Source organism: Trichomycterus rosablanca, chromosome 19 (assembly GCF_030014385.1).
Source record: "Trichomycterus rosablanca isolate fTriRos1 chromosome 19, fTriRos1.hap1, whole genome shotgun sequence".
Lineage (NCBI taxonomy): Eukaryota > Metazoa > Chordata > Actinopteri > Siluriformes > Trichomycteridae > Trichomycterus > Trichomycterus rosablanca.
The window spans coordinates 21,032,266-21,053,774 of record NC_086006.1 but is presented as its reverse complement, the minus strand read 5'-3'; the positions used below and the strand labels follow the sequence as shown (position 1 = coordinate 21,053,774).

The following is a 21,509-nucleotide window of genomic DNA, read 5'->3' as shown; positions in this document are numbered from 1 at the left end:
ACGTTCTTTATATAAATATCTAACCTCCCTCCTGGGCTCTTCACTTCCTCTTGCTGAGTCTTTAAGAGGGCAGTCATCAGGTAGACTGAGTGAGAGTGTTACTGTACAGACCACATCAGCACCATGCAGTCTGTGTGGGCTTTACTGATAGGTGTAAGTGTGTGCATGGGAGCTTTAGCTGTGGATGCAAATCCTGCAGATGCACTGGAGAAGACGACTAACAATGGGACAGACACTGACATTACAAATATGGAGACGGCAAAGTTCAATTCAGGTTAGTTTTAATGAAATGAGAGATACAAGAGTTTAATGTATTGTTTTTTACATTTTTATACATTATTGTTTTTATTGGTAGGGAATTGTTCATACATTGAGTAGTAGTCATGGTGAATATTTAGCTTCCTAAATTTATCAGAACCAAATCAGTAAATATGTCTGCCATTACATCTGATTTTAGAATATTCAAGTAGATTTTACAATGTGGTCTCTAAATATATCTAAATATCAAAATAATAAAAGCAAAAAAAGTTACAGGATGATCTGAAAACAGCAGGAACAACAGCTACACTCAAAAATAGACAACAAACTGCACTACAATCTTCTTACCATATCCCATACCATTCTTTTCTGCTAACAAGACAAAGAGGTGTACTACATGTCATTAAAAAGAAGCATGATCAATATTCTATGTATCTCTTAAGGGAAGGTTTTCCACAATATTTTGGAGTTTGTCTGTTGGAATCTCTACCTATTTAGTCAATGAGCATTTGTGAGAAGAGTAGGTTAATGTTAAGGCTCTGTGCAGGTGATTGAAATTCCTCTATACCAAATTCAATTTCTTTTATATTTGATTCTTTATTATTCTGCTCAAGATGTTTAAAGCTCTAAATCATACTGTAATATATCACTGCTGCCCTGAAAAAAATATACAGTGTATCACAAAAGTGAGTACACCCCTCACATTTCTGCAAATATTTCATTATATATTTTCATGGGACAACACTATAGACATGAAACTTGGATATAACTTAGAGTAGTCAGTGTACAGCTTGTATAGCAGTGTAGATTTACTGTCTTCTGAAAATAACTCAACACACAGCCATTAATGTCTAAATAGCTGGCAACATAAGTGAGTACACCCCACAGTGAACATGTCCAAATTGTGCCCAAATGTGTCGTTGTCCCTCCCTGGTGTCATGTGTCAAGGTCCCAGGTGTAAATGGGGAGCAGGGCTGTTAAATTTGGTGTTTTGGGTACAATTCTCTCATACTGGCCACTGCATATTCAACATGGCACCTCATGGCAAAGAACTCTCTGAGGATGTGAGAAATAGAATTGTTGCTCTCCACAAAGATGGCCTGGGCTATAAGAAGATTGCTAACACCCTGAAACTGAGCTACAGCATGGTGGCCAAGGTCATACAGCGGTTTTCCAGGACAGGTTCCACTCGGAACAGGCTTCGCCAGGGTCGACCAAAGAAGTTGAGTCCACGTGTTCGGCGTCATATCCAGAGGTTGGCTTTAAAAAATAGACACATGAGTGCTGCCAGCATTGCTGCAGAGGTTGAAGACGTGGAAGGTCAGCCTGTCAGTGCTCAGACCATACGCCGCACACTACATCAACTCGGTCTGCATGGTCGTCATCCCAGAAGGAAGCTGACGCACAAGAAAGCCCGCAAACAGTTTGCTGAAGACAAGCAGTCCAAGAACATGGATTACTGGAATGCCCTGTGGTCTGACGAGACCAAGATAAACTTGTTTGGCTCAGATGGTGTCCAGCATGTGTGGCGGCGCCCTGGTGAGAAGTACCAAGACAACTGTATCTTGCCTACAGTCAAGCATGGTGGTGGTAGCATCATGGTCTTGGGCTGCATGAGTGTTGCTGGCACTGGGGAGCTGCAGTTCATTGAGGGAAACATGAATTCCAACATGTACTGTGACATTCTGAAACAGAGCATGATCCCCTCCCTTCGAAAACTGGGCCTCATGGCAGTTTTCAAACAGGATAATGACCCCAAACACAACCTCCAAGATGACAACTGCCTTGCTGAGGAAGCTGAAGGTAAAGGTGATGGACTAAACCCAATTGAGCACCTGTGGCGCATCCTCAAGTGGAAGGTGGAGGAGTTCAAGGTGTCTAACATCCACCAGCTCCGTGATGTCATCATGGAGGAGTGGAAGAGGATTCCAGTAGCAACCTGTGCAGCTCTGGTGAATTCCATGCCCAGGAGGGTTAAGGCAGTGCTGGATAATAATGGTGGTCACACAAAATATTGACACTTTGGGCACAATTTGGACATGTTCACTGTGGGGTGTACTCACTTATGTTGCCAGCCATTTAGACATTAATGGCTGTGTGTTGAGTTATTTTCAGAAGACAGTAAATCTACACTGCTATACAAGTTGTACACTGACTACTCTAAGTTATATCCAAGTTTCATGTCTATAGTGTTGTCCCATGAAAAGATATAATGAAATATTTGCAGAAATGTGAGGGGTGTACTCACTTTTGTGATACACTGTAGCTCATCCCAATCAATATGGTCAATCAATAGGTCCACCATAAAAAGGTAGCTGGAAGACAAGTATCACTGTACACAGTTTAGAGGAAAAGCTTCAGCATGCAAAATAAAAGCCTGGGCTCCATAATCAGCACCTTAAAGCTCATTAAAGTTTGGTGCTGATTAAATGATCCATTAAACACAGGAGCAGAAGGCTGGCTTCATAGAGCGGCTTTCAAATAACGGTGAAAAACTAATATAAATGTATAAACTTTAAGCTTTTTTGCATTGCTGCAAACAGTGGTGCAACAGTAATATGTTTTAAGTTAAAGAGCAGTTACTTTTACATGAGAGTGAAATGTTGTTGAATGAGTTTGTACAGTACACAAATGCTGTTTGATGCAGTGTTATGGATGTGTTTCTAGAAGAAAAGAGAGCAGTCGAGATCCCAAATAAGAAGCTGTTCAAAAGGGAACCTGAAAACACACAGGTAGGATCTACTTAAAATTAATGTACAGTATAAACTAAACATCTTAATTTTTTGCTTTGTAAATAGTTTCACATTTTTCACAACGGGTTAATGACAGAAACAAACAGGGCTCAATAACATTTTTTACTACAACTACTGCTGCTTCTACTATATTCATCTTCTGCATGACTTCTACAAGGCAAGAACTTATACAAACCCACTACCAAAAATGTTTGGACAGTAGGAAAAAGGGAAATAGTGTAAACACAGACAACAATTATTTGCTAATTCTTTTTACCTGTATTCAATTAAGAGCAGCTCATTCTAAATTTAATGGCTGCAAATGGTTAAAAAAAGTAATGATGGGGCATCTTTATGACCTTGTTACATAATTTTACATTTCTGTGCACTTTTGCGGATACTTTTATTCAAAATGACTTACAATTCAAGCAAGTGAGGATTAAATGCTTGTTGGAGGGTCCAATGAACCAACATACTTCCTATTACTAGTCCAGCAGGTTAACTGCCCACACCTCTCCCTTTAACAACTTTCTATAATCATTTGTCAAATGAAAAAACACATTTTTATAGCATTGAAAATAAAATGATTTACATATTTGATGTTGACAAAGGTCGGGTCTTTAGCCTTTCTCTTTATGCATGGAAATTCCACCAGTTTCCCCTCAATATTTTATGAAGGTTATAAAGTAAAGATGTTACCTGTTTACCTGTGGAAAGTCCAAAATGTGTTTTTCCTCATTCCATAAAACTTCCTAAGCTTACATCGCCCATGTCCTAACTTTTTAGGAATATGTTGCAAATAAGAACCACAATACATACAGTTCCAGAATACAACACATAAAAATAAACACTAATCATTTGTATGCTGTTTAGTAAAACTAGTTTACAAATCATTGCTTTCTGTTTGCAGTTGCATTTTATCTACTGTCCCAACTATTTGGATTTGTAGATGTAGAGTAAATACCTCAGCATCCTTACTGCAGTGTGTGTTTAAAATCGGTATAGTAGTTCTGCCTGCCAGTATACTTAGTGTACTGGATATTTTTATCTTCACAGTTTTTAATCTCACAAATTGGCATTGCTCATTTTCTGTCTCTGCCATGTGCCCACTACTTTACTCTGCTTTTATGTTGGTGCCAAATTCAGCCGATACTGTATATTTATGTCTAATTATTGCCTCTGTGTTCCCGCACCTCCCTGTTGGTAGACCGCCCTGGGTCGGACACTGGCAGCATGGGTGGAGTTAAATTCCATCATGGAAATGAGAGATGGATTCTTGGGTAAACTGAACACGATACTGAGAGAGCTGGGAAGTGAAAAGAGACGACTTCTGGGCCAGGATGATGAGCCTGTAAGAAGGAAGAAGGTAGAGAAGGAGGAGGAGGAGGAGGATGATGATGAAGAAGAGGATGATGATGAAGAGGAAGAAGAGGAAGATGAAGAAGAAGGAGGAGAAAAAGAAGGAGGGGAGGAAGAAGGAGAAGAAGAAGAAGAAGAGGAGGGAAATGAAGGTGAAGAGGAAGAACAAAATGAAGAAGAGAATGAGGAACCTAGTAACAGGACTGCAATCAAAGATTTGCTACCAGAGCAGTGCCTGCTGGATGGGTGGCTGATTTCCTGTAAAGACATTGGCATAGCCGAGCTTCCCATCATAACTGACCTGAATATCACTACACTTGAGCTACCTGGTAAGCTTACAAAATACATCTAACATAAACATCTACATAAATATCCATAACATCTAAAATAACCACATTATTATTATTACTGTTTTATTTAAGGAAACAACCTCACTACATTACCTCCTCTGGCTTTTTCTGGTCTGCCAAACCTGGAAGTCATTGACCTGAGCAGGAACATGCTGACCGACTTATCTTCTGACTTCTTCATGGTATAATTCACCCCACTAAAAATATAACTAAATGATCTAAATGCACCTTAAAACAGGCAAAGATTGTACATCTCTTTTAGTAATTGCAACAAATGCACATCAGTCTCATTGGTTTTATTTAGAAAAATGACATGAAGATATTGGCTTCATAAAGTATTAAGCTGGTTTGGGGTGGCGCAGTGGTTTATAATGTTTGCCTACCACCTCTGAGATCCAAGTACGAACCTAAGTGCTGCTATCGGCCAGCCTGGCATCTACACAGACAAGATTGGCTTAGTCTGAGAAGCAGATGGCTGAAGCCTTGTGATGGACTGGCACCCTGTTCAGGCACCCTGTATTTGTGCCTTGCACCCAGTGCTTCCTGGTGAAACCCTGACCTGGATAAATCAGTTGATGAAAATGGAAATATTAAGCTTCCAATTTAAATTAATCCAAAATATACTTTATTTGAGAAAGCCCCACATTTCCAAAAGCACTCAACTTAAAATAAAATTCAGCTTAAAATAAAATACCATTTTTGGTGTTAATTATACAGTTTCGGTCTCACATACAAACATTTACAGCGGTATTCCTTTCAGCAAAACTGAAAGGTTAACTGTAAAATAAACTTCCCTTGACAACACTCATATTATTAAAGTTCCAACTGTGGTCTCAGCTCAGCCCAGTTTCTCCCAGAATAACTGTTTGTTTTTCTGAGACCCTGAGGAACGGCCACACAGGCTTCCCAGCAATTACCAGCAACAAATGTTACAGTAAAGCAGAGACACACACTGACCGGGAAAGATCTAACAAACGTAGGCATTCCGCAGAGCACTGACATTGTACAGTGGGTGTATAATAAGCTGGGGAGCCAGGACAAAGTGAGCACTCTCAGAGGGGGAGGAAGTGAGGTCAGATGTACAGTATCCCGTCCTAGCACGCCACCGCAAGTGCCAGGAGATTGAGAACTTTTTTTTGGAGTGCCGCGTTTAAAAAGAGGGGCATTCTGCTCAAAATATATTTAGCTAAAAGAGTTCCTCAAACCAAAGGCTACTCATTTGGCTGCACTGGAAATATAACTAGTTTAAATAGGTGTTATGATTAAACAGATCTTGTTTTTGCATGTAAAGCACGGTGTAAAGCACTGTGTAAAGCATATGTCAATGGGGAGATAAAGCACTCTGTCTTTATCCTCAACAGAACCTGACACAGCTAAGAAAACTGAATCTTGATGGTAATGGTCTGGAAACAATCCCACTTCTTCCACAATCTCTGGAGGAGCTGAGAATCAATGACAACAAAATAAACCAACTGCTTTCCAGCACATTTGAAGGTCTGACTTGATGAATACTATCCAATTTTTAAGATACAATAACCACAAAATGTTTTTTTAATTGTTCATTGTAACAATCAAAAACCAAACAACTTACACTATTTGGTTTATGTCTCTAGGTAAGCATTTTTAATATCAAGTTTCTCTAAAAATATCTTTTAAATCTTCTGCAGGATTATCCAACCTGATCCTCTTGGAGCTAAATGGGAATATCTTGTGGGAAGGAAGTGTTGAACGTCTGGCCTTCCAACCCTTCACTATGCTCAAGCACCTGAGACTGGATAACAACCGATTTACCTCCATCCCACTTGGACTGCCTGAATCTCTAGAGGTCAGTTCCTTCTTTGTCCTGGTCTGGTCAGCCACCTTTTCCAGACATAGCCAATCATGTCTTCATTTTTACCAAGCATTGCCCAGTATGTGGTTGTTTTTTCTTACAGGATTTGAAGATGCCACACAATCAGTTAGTGGAGGTGCAGGACATAGTTCTGAATAAATTAGTCCACCTGACAGTGCTGGATCTTAGTCACAACCTCTTGAGTGAGAACAGTTTTTATTCTGGAGCCTGGACCAACCTGCTGTAAGTCACATACCTGCATCTTTCTTATTTTTAACCTCAGGGAGAAACAGTGGGAAGAGCACTTGTATTTATTTGTGTTTTATTTATTTATTAAGACATAGGGTACATAGGCATATGTGGTGGAAAAACCCTTAATAAAATACCTCAGAGACTGGATTATTAGTAGAAAAGAGTTTTATTGTATTCTTGTCTGCAGAGAAGGGCCGCACTGACAGAGTCTCACATGAGGACTCTGTGAATGTGATAAGACGGAAAGAAAATAATCACCCTTTATACTCACATCAGTGACCTTGCAGAGCCACTGTAAACAGAGATTTCTTAGCTAGAACATAGGAACTGGTCTAAATCAGCTAGATCTGGGTTTTGGAGGTCTAACACAATGCAGTTGACACACTACACCACACACACATCCAGCAGTATTCTTGGAATATTTGAAATATGACTACTGGCAATCATGCTCTAATCATATTTACACGTTCTAAGTAGTAAATAATTATGTATTAATAATTATAGTGTAAATTAACATTTTTATCTCACGCATATCTATCTTTTATTAAATCTTTCATTTTTGTATGACATATTTTCATTTAATTCAATTTTTAATTTCAAATCAAATGGTAGGTACAAATTCTTTAAAATAATGAACAGAATAAATTCTTTCTCTTTTACCACTGCTTTATCCTAGGCAGGGTCACAGTGAGTCCAACTTATTTAAGGTGCATACTACCCTCTTTTATAGTTTATATGAATACATGCAGTTTTATGTTAAAAATACCTACTAAAATGTCAAAGTTATACCTGTATGAATGCCACCTCAGCATAGGTGTACATTTTAGAGATTTTTTCATAGTGAACAAGCGCATAGACAAGCTTACCCCACATGACAAACTAAAATATCTACAAATAATGCACTTAATAGCAATATGTCCATGTGTAGAACCCTGCACAGTATTGCTTATTAAAAAGGACAGTACTGTAGATTTGCATCCAGCAGCAATTTCAAGTCCCTTTGCTGTAATGAGTTCTATGTAGCTACCACAAGAGGGCACACTTCAGCCAGACATCACCGTTACTGCAACTATGGGACAGTAAGACAGACAAAACTTTGTTTTCACATGGTAAAAATGATAGTCTTTGTCTTGCCTTTGACAGCATGAGGTCCCCAGACACAGTGGTCATTTCTACAAGGGAGGAGATGTATTTCTTTACTGTCCCTCATGCAGCAAAAAACACTTCAGTGGCTCCACCAAGTCGACAGCTAGTTCACCCCGTACTTCTGAACCCAAACCCAGTTTCCCTGCCAAAGCAGGAGGATTGTTTCTAATGAGATAAAAAGCAGAATCATGTCTCTATGTCCTTCACCCAATGTCTTACGGAAGCTAGTGAGTGATTAAGAGGGATGTGTGGCTAATTAAGGCTTTGCTGTACAGTGGTACCTTGTAACTCGACATCCCCTAAACTCCAAATCTTTGAAACTTGATGCCATTCGTAGAGACATTTTACCCTTAAACTCGAGGTTTCCCTTAAATTCGATGTGTTCGGCCTTTAAAAAAAAAATTATTTATTTAATTTCGAATTAACAATGAACAGCCGCTTTGATCAGCGCTCTTCTTGAGCGTGCGGTAAAACACCATCAAAGTGCGTGTATGAGACGAATCTGTATTATAGCTGGGGGTTCTGAGAAATTGAGAATCACCTTTTTTAGAGTTTAAAACGCTTATCGTAAGAAAAAAGTGGATTAATGTACTAAAAGAATGACACAGAAAAACTAAACTTAATTATTACTGCTCATAAGTTCTCCCCACTAATGAAATTCCTTGCTCGTTGTTTTAGTACAATAAGTCTATATAAAAACACTGAAATACAATTGAAAACAGTTCAAAATGAATATAAAGATACAATAAAACCTGCATTTTACCTTAATTTCTTAATTGTCTCCTAATGCTTCTTAATCATGGAAATGCTTCATCTTGGAATACAGTAATCCGTTTAGTAAAGGCGCACAAACGGTGAAAAAAGCAGAAAAGCGCAAATGCTATTTTGTCACTACTCAAGTGAATGTGCCTTTACTGCACAGAACACGGCACAGTAAAGAAACAAAGTAAACATAAAGTTTAGGTTTTATTGTATTTTTATATTGATTTTGAACAGTTTTTCAATTATATTGCAGTGTTTTTATATTATATTGTGTTATTTTCAGTGTATAAGTGTCAAAACAACCCCATTATTTTACACTAGCCTAGAATATATACATTTCCACAGGACAATAGAACGCATTAACTGGTTTCCCATCCATCCTTATGGGAAAAATACCTTGAAACTCAACGCCTTTTAAACACAAAGCCACTCCCAGAACCAATTAACGTCGAGTTTCAAGGTACCACTGTATATGCAATTCCACTGAACAATTAAACGCATTAACAGGTTTCCCATACAACCTTATGGGAAAATATACCTTGAAACTCAACGTCTTTAAAACTCGACACCAGTCCCAAAACCATTTGACATTGAGTTTCTTGTGCCTTGTGGGCTGCTTGAGCAATGACATTTAAAGTTAAAGCTTAACGTTAGTCAGGTCCAGAAATACTGACATAGTTGATAAGAATGGGTAAAATAGGTTTATTTATACAAGAAAATTAAAAACAATATTTGATTTTGAGAGTTTTAAAGGGTTCTGTTTCTGTTCATTATTAATATGCAGGCTTTCATCATTTTGCCAACCGTTTTCTTAATGCAGTTCCTTTTTTCACTTCCCCTCCTTTTTTACTTCCTTTTTTTAGCTTTTTTCAGCTTTTTTCCTGTATTACTTTTGATAGTCTATTATAATCTTTATTGTTTTAAAATATATATATAATCATTGCATTCTTTGTTGCTGTTCCTGTCGCCATGCTTTACTCAGTAATTTATAATCTGCCGCAGTATCTCTCAGTACTTTATCATTACTATCACCCTCACCTCATGTTGGTATCACTTAATTTGAAATTATGCCATTTTACCTGTTTGATGTTTGATGCGTGTGTGATCTTGTGGTCTACTTAGTCGCTAAAGCATCTCCCTTATTTTAAAACCTTACCTTTTATCTTCTCATGGCTTGCAAGTTCATGTCTAAATATGCTCCTGAAATCCTGTTCCCTGAACCCACTGTAATTACCCCCTCCACAGCCACAGCCAAATCTTCACACATGTTCTTGTTAGCCACCCTGGGTTTTGTTTGAACTATTTAGCAATCCTGACCCATTCTTTCTACTGTCTGCTTTAATATTGACATCAAAGATCTGTTCTGATTAAAAGGAATACCCTGGACAGGTCACACATCCAATATTACTAGTCCAGTACTTTAACCACTGAGCTAACACTACCCAGCACAACTAAAACCCAAAAGGCAAAAAAATGCTTAGAGAAATATTTATATTTAATATTTAATACAGAATGGTTAAATAAATAGTTAGTTTTGGAATGGCAGGCCTTTATCAACTGAGAGGCTGTTGCACTAAAATCATCTAATTTACCTCAAGCTACAGGAAACATTATGCTTCAATAAGAGGTCCTAAATACAAGGTTCACATATTTCCAGTCAAACCCGGCCTCTTTCCACTCCTATATATCCTGGCTGTTGGCTCATAAAGTCTTATTCTAGTTTTAGTTTTCACATTGGACAGCCAATCCCTGCTGTGTTCCCCTCATTCATGGTATGCTTTATGCATTAGATTGAAGAAAAGTTGATCAAAGCTATGAGTTTCCAGTAACGTCTACGTTGTTTTCTTATCTCGTAGGAATTTGAACTGTTTGGGGTGAAAGATCTGCAGGACTCCTTGTGTGTGTTTGTGTGAACTGTGTAGCACAAAATAGTGTTTGTGTGTGAGAAACAACACAGGGGTCCTTTTGTCAGTGGAAGAGCTGATTTATTTTTGGATAGATGGGAGCTGGAACAGGGCAAGGAGGATAGATAGATGGTTATGGGGACAGGGTGAAAGTCATGTGAACCAGAGGACACTGGTGTTTGAAAAGTTTTATTTAGCAGCTTTATGTTCTGGTGTTAAAAAAAGCATAAAATACAGTTTTATTAAGATTTCCCTTGCCAGCCAGCCGTACAGAACTAAATAATTAGTCAGATATTGTAGCATTTACTAAGCTCTGCATGACACCAGCCTTTGTTACGTTACAAATGTATTAAATTGATAAATTCTTAATTTAATTTATTATTCTAGCTAAAGCTACCGGCTTTATAATCCTATGCTTTCTGTGTAAATACAGTAGATGTTAAAGTGCTCATGTGTATAAGACCTAAGATAGCTTAAGAACTTACATCAGGGTTCACACTGGCTCACTCAGCCCGGTGTTAAAGTTCCCCTCAGTGTCTTTTAATGCATGCTCAAAGCTGAATCAGTTCATGTGGACACAAAGTTTGGTGTGGAAATACATTTCGTCACTCATCCAAGTGACTTCTTCAGTTTACCCCTTTACTGGTATGGTGATTTATTTACACTGATCAGCCATAACATTAAAACCATCTCCTTGTTTCTACACTCACTGTCCATTTTATCAGCTCCACTTACCATATAGACCATACTTACCATATAGAAGCACTTTTTAGTTCTACAATTACTGACTGTAGTCCATCTATTTATCTACATTCTTTTTTAGCCTGCTTTTACGTTGTTCAATGGTCAGGACCACCACAGAGCAGGTATTATTTAGTGGTGGATGATTTTCAGCACTGCAGTGACACTGACATGGTGAAGGTATGTTAGTGTGTATTGTGCTGGTATGAGTGGATCAGGCACAGCAGTGCTGCTGGAGTTTTTAAATACCGTGTCCACTCACTGTCTACTATATTAGACACTCCTACCTAGTTGGTCCACCTTGTAGATGTAAAGTCAGAGACGATCGCTCATCTATTGCTGCTGTTTGAGTTGTTCATCTTCTAGACCTTCATCAGTGGTCTCAGGATCCTGCCCAAGGCACTGTTGGCTGGATATTTTTGGTTGGTGGACTATTCTCAGTCTAGCAGTGACAGTGAGGTGTTTAAAAAACCCCAGCAGCACTGCGATGTCTTATCCACTCATACCAGCACAACACACACTAACACACCACCACCATGTCAGTGTCACTGCAGTGCTGAGAATGATCCACCACCTAATTAATACCTACTCTGTGGTGGTCCTGTGGGGGTCCTGACCATTAAAGAAAAGCATGAAAAGGGGGCTAACAAAGCATCCAGAAAAACAGATGGACTACAGTCAGTAATTGTAGAACTACAAAGTAGCCTACATGGTAGGTGGTGCTGATAAAATGGACAATGAGTGTGGAAACAAGAAGTTGGTTTTAATGTTATGGCTGTATGTCACTAATGAGAAAGTTTGCTAACCATAAAATATACTTGCTCTGCTCTATCTCTCTCTGTACTACCAGAAAGCTAGAGTCGCTGGACCTGTCTCACAACCAGTTGTTCGTGTTGCCCTCTGACCTGCCGAGAGCTTTGCGGCAGCTCTTTCTCCATCACAACTTCATCCACACTGTTCCTCCCAACACGCTGAGCCACCTGCGGCCAGGTCTGCGGTCACTACACCTCTCTCACAACCAGCTGCTGGAGCACGGGCTGTTGGGAAAGGCCTTCCGCGGTGCCTACAAAACACTGGAGGAGCTCTTCCTGGACAACAATAGGTTGGAGAGGGTTCCACCCAACATTCGCTTCTTCTCAAAACTTCAGACGCTGCGGCTCGATCACAACCGCATCAGGTAAGTGTGAGTGAAGTTACCACTCTGTGGTTGGCATCATCTAACTAGGATTCTGGCATGAACCTTTACACAACCTTTGTAGCCTGTTTATTTACTGATATCCATCCTCACAGTTTTATGAATATGTAACAATAAGTGCAGATAAAAAATCTAACCCTATAATAAAGTTGATTTGTCAAAGGTGGTTTTTCATGTGCAAACAGTTTAGCCTATAATTAAAGGAAAATAGATATTTGTGCAACATCAGTGAATGTTTTTCTACAATGTCTGATAAAAATGGAAAATAGAAAGCAAGCAATCTAAATCTCTTCACATCTTTCTGGTTTCTGGGTCAACACTGGGTCCTTGGTGACGCTCCTCTTAAGCTTACCCCACAAGTTTTAATTGGGTTAGGCCAGAGGTGTGGGATGGCCATGGCAAAAATACGTTCTGTAAATGACAAACCATTTTGTGTAGATTTAAATGTATGTTTTTGATTTATTTTTCAGACTCAACTTGATAGAGGCAACCAGATGTACATTAAAATTAGGTCTAATAGTTGGCCTCTTTTATTCATGTTCTCCAAGGCTGTCAATAATTATGGAGCTGCATGTTCAACACACATGATTTTGAAATAAGATTTTCATCAAGCTTATAGTCCACATATGTCCACCTACTGTTGTCCATATAAGGTTTAGACTTAGACTTATAGACTTATTTATGACATTAGTCATGAATCCCTACTTCCAACTGGACTTCATAACTTAGACAGTAATACAAAATAATTAGACATAATAAACCTGTAGCTGTTGAGCATGAGTGACACTGTAAAAAGCACAAGCTTGTCTCCATCTTGCAGTTATTATACACTGACTTGGCAAGCATGCTTTTTTGGCACCCTGCCAGTAATTGTGCACATTTATATCCCACTTGTCAAGTCTCAGTTTTGGGCAGCAGGGTGGCTCAGTGGGTAACACTGTTGCCTCACAGCAAGAAGGTCCTGGGTTCAATCTTCAGGTGGGGCGGTCCAGGTCATTTCTGTGTGGAGTTTGCATGTTCTTCCCGTGTCTGTGTGGGTTTCCTCCAGGAGCTCTGGTTTCCTCCCACAGTCCAAGAACATGCAAGTGAGGTGAATTGGAAATACTAAATTGTTAAAAAACTTGTGAACTAATGAATCTTGTGTAAACGAGTAACTACAGCGTGTGATGAATGTAACCAAATGGCAGTTGTAGCCTAGCGGGTAAGATACTGGACTAGTAATTAAAAAGTCGCTGGTTCAAGTCCCACCACTGCCAGGTTGCCACTGTTGGGCCCTTAAGCAAGGCTCTAAACCCTCAATTGCTAAGACAATATACTGTTACAGTACTGTAAGTCGCTTTGGATAAAAGCGTCTGCTAAAAGCCAAAAATGTACATGGATGTATATTCATAAATATCAAATATAATTGTAGTGGAATACAGTACTTGTTTCTTCACACTGCATATTTTGATATTTCAGGACATTGATGTAAGTGCACAATCTGTTCCTGGTGGAACACAGTGTTACTGCTGTTACAAAAATATATCATCTGATAACACTGACACTTTTAATTAAAATGACTGACATGTGAAGTAAAGGAAATGAGTTCCTGCAGACTAGTAGTACTTTTAAATAAATATTACATAATGGCTATTAAAATACTGTGATACAAAAGGCAGGCAAAAGCAGTATACAATGTAAAATGTAGGATACTTTTATGAAAAAATAATGTATATACCTTATAAATGGCTCTGCTTTACTGAACTTGAACAACGTTGATTTTGTTTGAATGATAATAGGTACCTTATGGTTCTGTCTGTAAGATTTTACATGAATATTCGAGTCAACAATGTTTGTTGTTTACATTATTTATGAATACATATTATTGCTATGCTTGTTAGGATATCTATTTCAACTGATTTTTTCTTACCACATATCAGAAAAGTTTAAATTAGATGTCACGATGCCTATTTTACATTATTAATAATTGCATATTTAAATGTGTTCAAAAACATTAATATGTAGAAATGTTTATTTATTATTATTATTAGTAATGGCAAACATTTCTGTATATGTAACTCCTCACATAAATGATGTTTGCAGCTCTGTTCCAGTAAAGTCTGTGTGTAAAGTCAGAATGAACTCCTCTCCTCTGCTGAACCTTCATCTGGAGAACAACTACATAAATGTGAACAGAATCCCCCGAAATGCTCTTTCCTGCATCCAGGACCCTCAGAGAGTCATGCTAGAGCCTCAGACTCATAACGAGATCTACTAAAGTTTTGCAAAATGCATGAAGACCTTTCAAGTGCCATCTTATTCCTGCTATTAAAATGCACTAATTTGAAATATTTATTCAACTATTTAATTCAGTAGCATGATTTGAAGGTATTTGTCTTTATTTCCCAAGACTGTGGTGCTGTTCTTTATTGTAGTTTACAGTTTATTTGTTTATCTTAAGTCAACCTGCTAATTCCAGTCTTCATACCATTGTAGTATCGTGGTTACTGTTCTTTTTGAAAGTGTCTTGGTGCTTTTCCTGTCTTTGGATTCTCATTACATGTGTAAATATGTGTTTTTAAACATATTTGTCCAACGATGCCAATGACAGAGTATGTTTTTAAAACACTAAATAAAATCTATAATACAGTTCAGCTGTCAGTAAAGGTTATTCAGTAAAAAAATCTATAATATTGATAAATATTTAATATGACTAAAGTGCATGGCAAGTGCATGCTATATTGATGGGTAAAAAAATATTATATCCATTCAAAACCCAGGAAACAATACGTTATGCAAAAAAGTCTAGAGGTCTGAATACTTTCTAAATCAACTGTATATTATTTTTACTAGATATTAAAACAAAACATCTGATCCTAAAAATTCACAGATTAAATCAGCCATCACATTTTAATCTGATTTTTATTCATTTACATGAACTGCTTTATTGTCAGGTGGTGCTGTGGTCTAATACGCTAGTTAGAATCTATGCTAGTTAGAATCCAAGCACTACCAGTTTGGCTAGATACTCAACAGACATAGCACAAGTACAAGCACAAGTAGTGTCTGAATGAGAGAATGTCGGATAGAGTTTTTCTCATTGATGCTGCATAAATTTCAAGGGGTAACACGTTTTCTAGCAGAATTAGAACCAAACATGCTGGGGTCCTGTTTGTGGAACTCTGTCCTGCACTTGAAGCTACAATAACGCTTGAGCCTGGTTAGCGTTGTTTACAGTGTGACATCACATGTTCTGTCCTGCCATTAACTTAAGTCTTACTGGGCATAACATCCAACTCTATTCTTTTAAGTCTTAGGTAATCTTCATGCTTGTGCCAGTTCTGGTTTTCCAGTATACAATGTGTCTCTTGTTTGCTTGTCCCTCACTCCCTCTCCAACTCTCCCTGCAGTCTGACAGTAAATGATGCCAGCAAAGTCTGCACAAGGATGCTGTAATTTTATTATTCCACTGTGCCTCCTTAAAGTTAATAACTCAGGTTAGGCTCCTGTGTCTCACTCCTCTGTTCATAATCCTCCTCCTACATACTGATTTAATTACTTAGGTACACCTCTTCACTCTTCTATGGACTCAAAACTGCTCTGCAAAATGCTAAATGCAATGTAAGATATTTTAACCAGAAGCTCTAAAGTCCTTAAAACCAAATAAGATTTGAAGGATTATCTACTGCACCTTCTCTGTTGGTACTAATTTTAATATTAGGGTTAGGGTTCAAAGTTAAGGATTATTTTTATGATCAGGAAAAGGGTTATGGTTAAAATGTTGGACTGAGATGTTGTGGTTAGGACTAAGGTTTAGAATTTGAGATTGTAAAAAAGCAAGCTTATTTGCTTTTTTTTAGGGTCAAGGGTTAGCATAAGGGTTAGGACTAGAGTTATGGTAAGCATAAAGGTTAGGGATACATTTAAGACATGTTAGGAATAGGATTATGATTTTAGTTAGATTAACATCAGGGTTAGGGTAAATGTGAGGGTTAGCATACAGGATAGGGTTAGAAATAGGATTATGGTTAGGATTAGGTTCAGGCTAATGGTTAGGAATAGGTGATGGGGCTAGGGTTAGGATTAGGGTATGTTTAGGTTTAGGATAAGCATAAGGGTTTGGGTTAGGATTAGGTCCAGAATTAGGCTTGTAATGATTAGAGTTAGCACTAGAGTTTGGGCAAGGTAAGATTTAGGTTTAAGTGTTAGGGTTAAGTGTTAAGGTTAAATGTTAGGGTTAGGGTTTAAGGTTAGTGATTAGGGTTAGGGTTATTTTATGTATTGAAAAATGACAAATGTGATTGGTGACTGGGATGCTGGATAATAACATTTAGTTAATCAAGGTTAAGTGACTTTAGTCTTATTGCTTTAATCCTGCTGAAAGCACAAATTCCAGTTAAATGAAGCATTTTGTTTTTTTAAGAAGTTTGGCCATGGTGGAACTGAATCCCAACTAGAAATAATTCATAAAATTACAGTGCAATTTTAGCTAATTATTTATAATAACAAATTCCAAAAAACATGAACATAGGTTCACATTGTAACTCAAATAATTATTTATTTAACCTAAATTCAAGCACGTTTCTAGATTTTGCATTTACTTAATATTTTAAGCATTTATTTATGTTGACAACATTTTGCAATACCAAAAACAGCTGGATTTACAACAAAGGTTCTTTAAACTATTTTAAATAATGTTGGCATGCTGAAATAGGGTTTCTGTCAGAGGACATGTTCTGCATGGCTTCTCAAATCTTTAACTTAGCCTCAGTGTGCCAAAAGAAAATTCTTTAAAAAACGATTAAAAATCCACCTTTTTACTAATCACTTAGGCTGACTTGTACTTATTTACTAACATTTTGTTCCATTCTTTTCCATTTCCAAAAAAGGCACTTTGGTTCTAACAGGTTTTAGCAGATTTATGTTCTTTGACTGTTGTTTACCTAAACTTGAGAAATGAAATGTTCACCATAGAAGCACTTCTGTAAGTCGCTCTGGATAAGAGCGTCTGCTAAATGCTGAAAATGTAAATGTAAATGTAAAAGAAAAAGCTTGCCATCTAATGATTAAGGAATTGGTCTTGCTATAGAAATGCTTGTGATTAATTGTCCAATATTATTAAATGTAAAAAAAAAAAAGAAAAAATTACTACAGTTTTAGAAGTACCGTGCTGTTTTACTACACATACTACAGTAAATTACTTCTACATTTCCGATACGGCCTTAAATTTTTTTTACTGACACTCAATATAATGTGTGTATGTGTTTTAGGGTTAGATTTAAGACGTGTTAGCCTACTAACACCAGTTTTACAGTTAGGGCAAGGGTTATTTTAAACTTTAGGGATAGGATTATGGTTTAGGTTAGATTAACATCAGGGTTAGGGTAAGTGTGAGGGTTAGCATACAGATTAGGGTTAGAAATAGGATTATGGTTAGGATTAGGATCAGGCTAATGGTTATGAATAGGTGATGGGGCTAGGGTTAGGGTTGGAGTATGTTTAGGTTTAGGATAAGCTTAAGGGTTTGGGTTATTGTAAGGGTTAGAGTTAGCACTAGGGTTTGCGTAGGGTAAGGTTTAGGGTTAGTGTTTAGGATTATGGTTCTTTCCCCTATTAAAAACTGACAAATGTGATTGGTAGCTGGGATGTTGTGTATGACCTGTGATGGACTGGAGACCTGTCCAGGGTATTTCCTACATTTCGCCCAGTAAAACTTACCCACCGTGACCCTAAATAGGACAAAGTGGTGGTAAAAGAGACAAGGAATGAATAAATGAATGGATGAATGAACTTAACAATATGCTGTCACTTATAAGTCTTGTTTCCCAAGACTTCTGATAAAATACTTCCAATAGTTCCAAACAGCAAAATCCATGAGTACCTAAGCACCCTCTTACCCCTGTTACAGTATGTAGAGGAACAAACTGAGCACATAATCACATGTTATCTTTCTATATTTTACCATGTCTTTCTGCCTGCTGCCTCTTCTCTATGTGGTTATCTTGAATTCACATAATTGTAGAGTCGTTTTAGAAAAAGTGGCTAGCAAAGCATCCATCCATACCAGCCATGCCTATGCCCTGACACTCTGACTTGCCCCTGGGAAACATGTCTGTCCGAGTAACATATGGCCTTAGTGTGTTTTAGGAAATGCCATATTTAATGTCATGGGTTGGTAGCAACATCTTTATTTGTGCCCTTTCTTTACTGTCACTGACTACCATCTGGAGAACAGCCACAAAGCTGGTGTGTTGTGTTATCTAAACATACAAGCTTCAGTACTATCATCTAAATTCCAATGAAGTAGAAAGTCAGATCACTGAGGACAGTTGACTGTTTAGACAGACCGATATTTTTTTTTGTTCCCGCTGACTTTAACATTTCATTTTTCTTTGCCACCTCGAGCAGTTTTTGCAATGTGGTAAAGATTGGGAAATTGGTTTAATGCACTTTCACATACATGCAAAGGTTCAGCATGGCATTTCTGATTATAGCAAACTGTCTATGTCTGTTTCTTTTGACTTGTATGAGGCAGAAATCTTGTTTTTACAAGTCATGTTCTACGTTTCTATGTCAGCTTTTGACCAGTGACAGGGGCTTCCTAAGTTTGTTTTTAGTGTAGATGGATCAGAGGTCAACAACCCCCTTGTGGCCACTTCACATGTGGACTGGAACAGTTGAATCCCTGGCACAGCATTCCACATTCACATAGAGAAAAAGACTGAATGACATGAGAACAGTGAAAAATAAAGGTTGTGCAGTGTACACTAGCCAGTACAGTATGCCCAGGGCTGGCTGAAAACACATATTGATTGCCTGTGACATTTAATCTTTTAAAAACATGCTTCTGTAACAAAACATACATACATATATATATATATATATATATATATATATATATATATATATATATATATATATATAAGAAAACTTCTAGATACTTCATAATTGACAATGTTAAAAGGTTATACACAGTAGTACACAGGTTAAAAAACGTTTACACGGTAGTAAATCAAACGTCCCAACTTCTCTCCAACCTAAAAATTCTCTTTGACCTGAGATAAACTGTAAAAACACAATATGATACACTTTACTGATTTGTTTTCACTTATTTATTTATAATATACTCATTTTAAATTGAATGCCCCCTAGTTCTAGCACAAGAAGTGTCTTGTGGGTCCAGGTTTGAGGTATGGGTAGTGCTTCTTGCTAGTACAAAAGCCATACTTATAAAACCACAACTATGAGTGACTGTGCAGGGTATAACATGCATTCTAAATACACACCTCATTGTGGTCGATGTGCCTTGTGCATGCCATGTTTCAAGTTTTTTAGCCACAGGCACAAAATGCCACGTTTTATTTCCCGCAGTAGCATCCAAGAGAGTTGGTTTTTTGACAGCTGACACTCTGAATAAGGTTTTAGGCACTTATTAACATGAGAAATTCACTCATTCACTGTCAAATGTAAAAATGTAATCACATATCTTTGCTGCAGTAAAACTGAAGGTTAAGACACTAGGGAAGCTAATCGTTTAATATTAATTAAAAATATCACTTAATATGTTTTTGTGGAATGTACAGTTTTGTTAATAAAAATGCATTCACCATGTATGGTCAAAATTATGTAAATAATTAAGTTCAGGTATTTCAGCCACATCCTAATGCTAATAGGTTTATAAAGTGAACTAAGTGAAATCTATAAAGAAAGGGTTTACTAAGTTTAGTTTGAAGGAACTCAAGTGACCTGCAGTGATCCAAGTCATTAACCCCCCTGAACAACTTTGGGATGAATGAAAAAGTTGGCTGATGGGATGAATTTAAAATGGAACGGTTGACAGAATGAAACTTGAAACACTGATTTAGACCAGGCCTTCCTGTACGACATCAATGACTGACCTTACAAATGCAATTTTGACTGCTGACATATTTTCACAAGCAGTGAAAGCTGTTTTAGCTGCAAATAATTAATAACTTTTTGCCATATAGTATACATTCATTCACCATTTTATGAGCTCTGTCCACCACTGAGATGCACTATGCGGTTATACAATTACTGACTGTAGTCCGTTTGTCACGCTGTATGTTGTGTTATGCTGGATAGGTCTTTTCCAAACAGTTACCACGAGTTGGGAGCAAATAGTTTATTTTATACATATATATAAATTTTTTATACACCTGGCAGCAATGAGTGGTTGAAACACCTGAACGTATTAAATAGAAGGAACTATTCAATATCATTTACTTTTGTATACATTCATTCACCATTTTATGAGCTACATCCACTGAGATGCACTGTGCGGTTATACAATTACTCACTGTAGTCCATGTCACTCTGTATGTTGTCTCTCTCTTCATTCAATTCAACAATTAAAGATTTAAAGGACCCCCACCAACCAGATATTATGTGGACACAGCATCATCAGCCTTTGCACCCACAGCATCCCTTTCAACCTGAATGGGATAAATGGTTTTGTAAAATTAAAGATGTTTTCTTGTGTTGGACATCCCACTCCAAAACCTCTCCACCCCTCATTTGCATCTATAAATGTCTCTCCAATGTTTTGGGTAGCATTTTTGAGAATATGTGCCCATTCATTTAAAAAAGCTTTTGTAAGTTTAGGTACTAATGTTGTTTGAATACACATTCCAATTCTTCTCAAATGTGTTCAATATGGTTGAGGTCTGGCTCTGTGTTCTGAGTGTTCTCTGTGCTAATCAAACTGGTTATTTATGGCTTTGTGCAGTTATGCTGGATAGGTGTTTTCCAAACTATTTCTACAGAGTCGGAAGCAAATAGTTTATTTTATACATATATAATAATTTCATAAACCTGCCAGCAATGAGTCTGTGGTTGAAACACCTGAACTTATTAACTAGAAGGAGTGTCCATATACTTTTGGTAGTATGGTACATATGGTGTGAATGGAGTGTAGTAAATGAAAACTGAGAGGAGAGCATCCTGTGTGGGGGAGAGAGGTTGGGGAAAAGTTTTGGGCTG

The 21,509-nt window shown here is 37.6% G+C and overlaps 1 protein-coding gene across 1 annotated transcript; it reads left to right on the top strand.

Moving 5' to 3' along the window:
• The first annotated feature begins 123 nt into the window (after positions 1-123).
• Positions 124-14,830, top strand: si:dkey-32e6.6 (extracellular matrix protein 2). Its single transcript, XM_063016066.1, has 9 exons — positions 124-274; positions 2,926-2,990; positions 4,198-4,678; positions 4,772-4,881; positions 6,061-6,193; positions 6,367-6,524; positions 6,634-6,773; positions 12,186-12,512; positions 14,613-14,830. Exons 1-9 carry the CDS (start codon positions 124-126, stop codon positions 14,785-14,787), a joined length of 1,740 nt encoding a protein of 579 aa, XP_062872136.1. The 3' UTR covers positions 14,788-14,830.
• Positions 14,831-21,509: the final 6,679 nt, after the last annotated feature.

Coding starts and splice junctions, on each gene's coding strand:
- si:dkey-32e6.6 (XM_063016066.1), top strand. CDS start 124: ATGCAGTCTGTGTGGGCTTTACTGATAGGTGTAAGTGTGTGCATGGGA. Junction 275..2,925: donor GACGGCAAAGTTCAATTCAG/GTTAGTTTTAAT, acceptor ATGTGTTTCTAG/AAGAAAAGAGAGCAGTCGAG. Junction 2,991..4,197: donor GGGAACCTGAAAACACACAG/GTAGGATCTACT, acceptor CCCTGTTGGTAG/ACCGCCCTGGGTCGGACACT.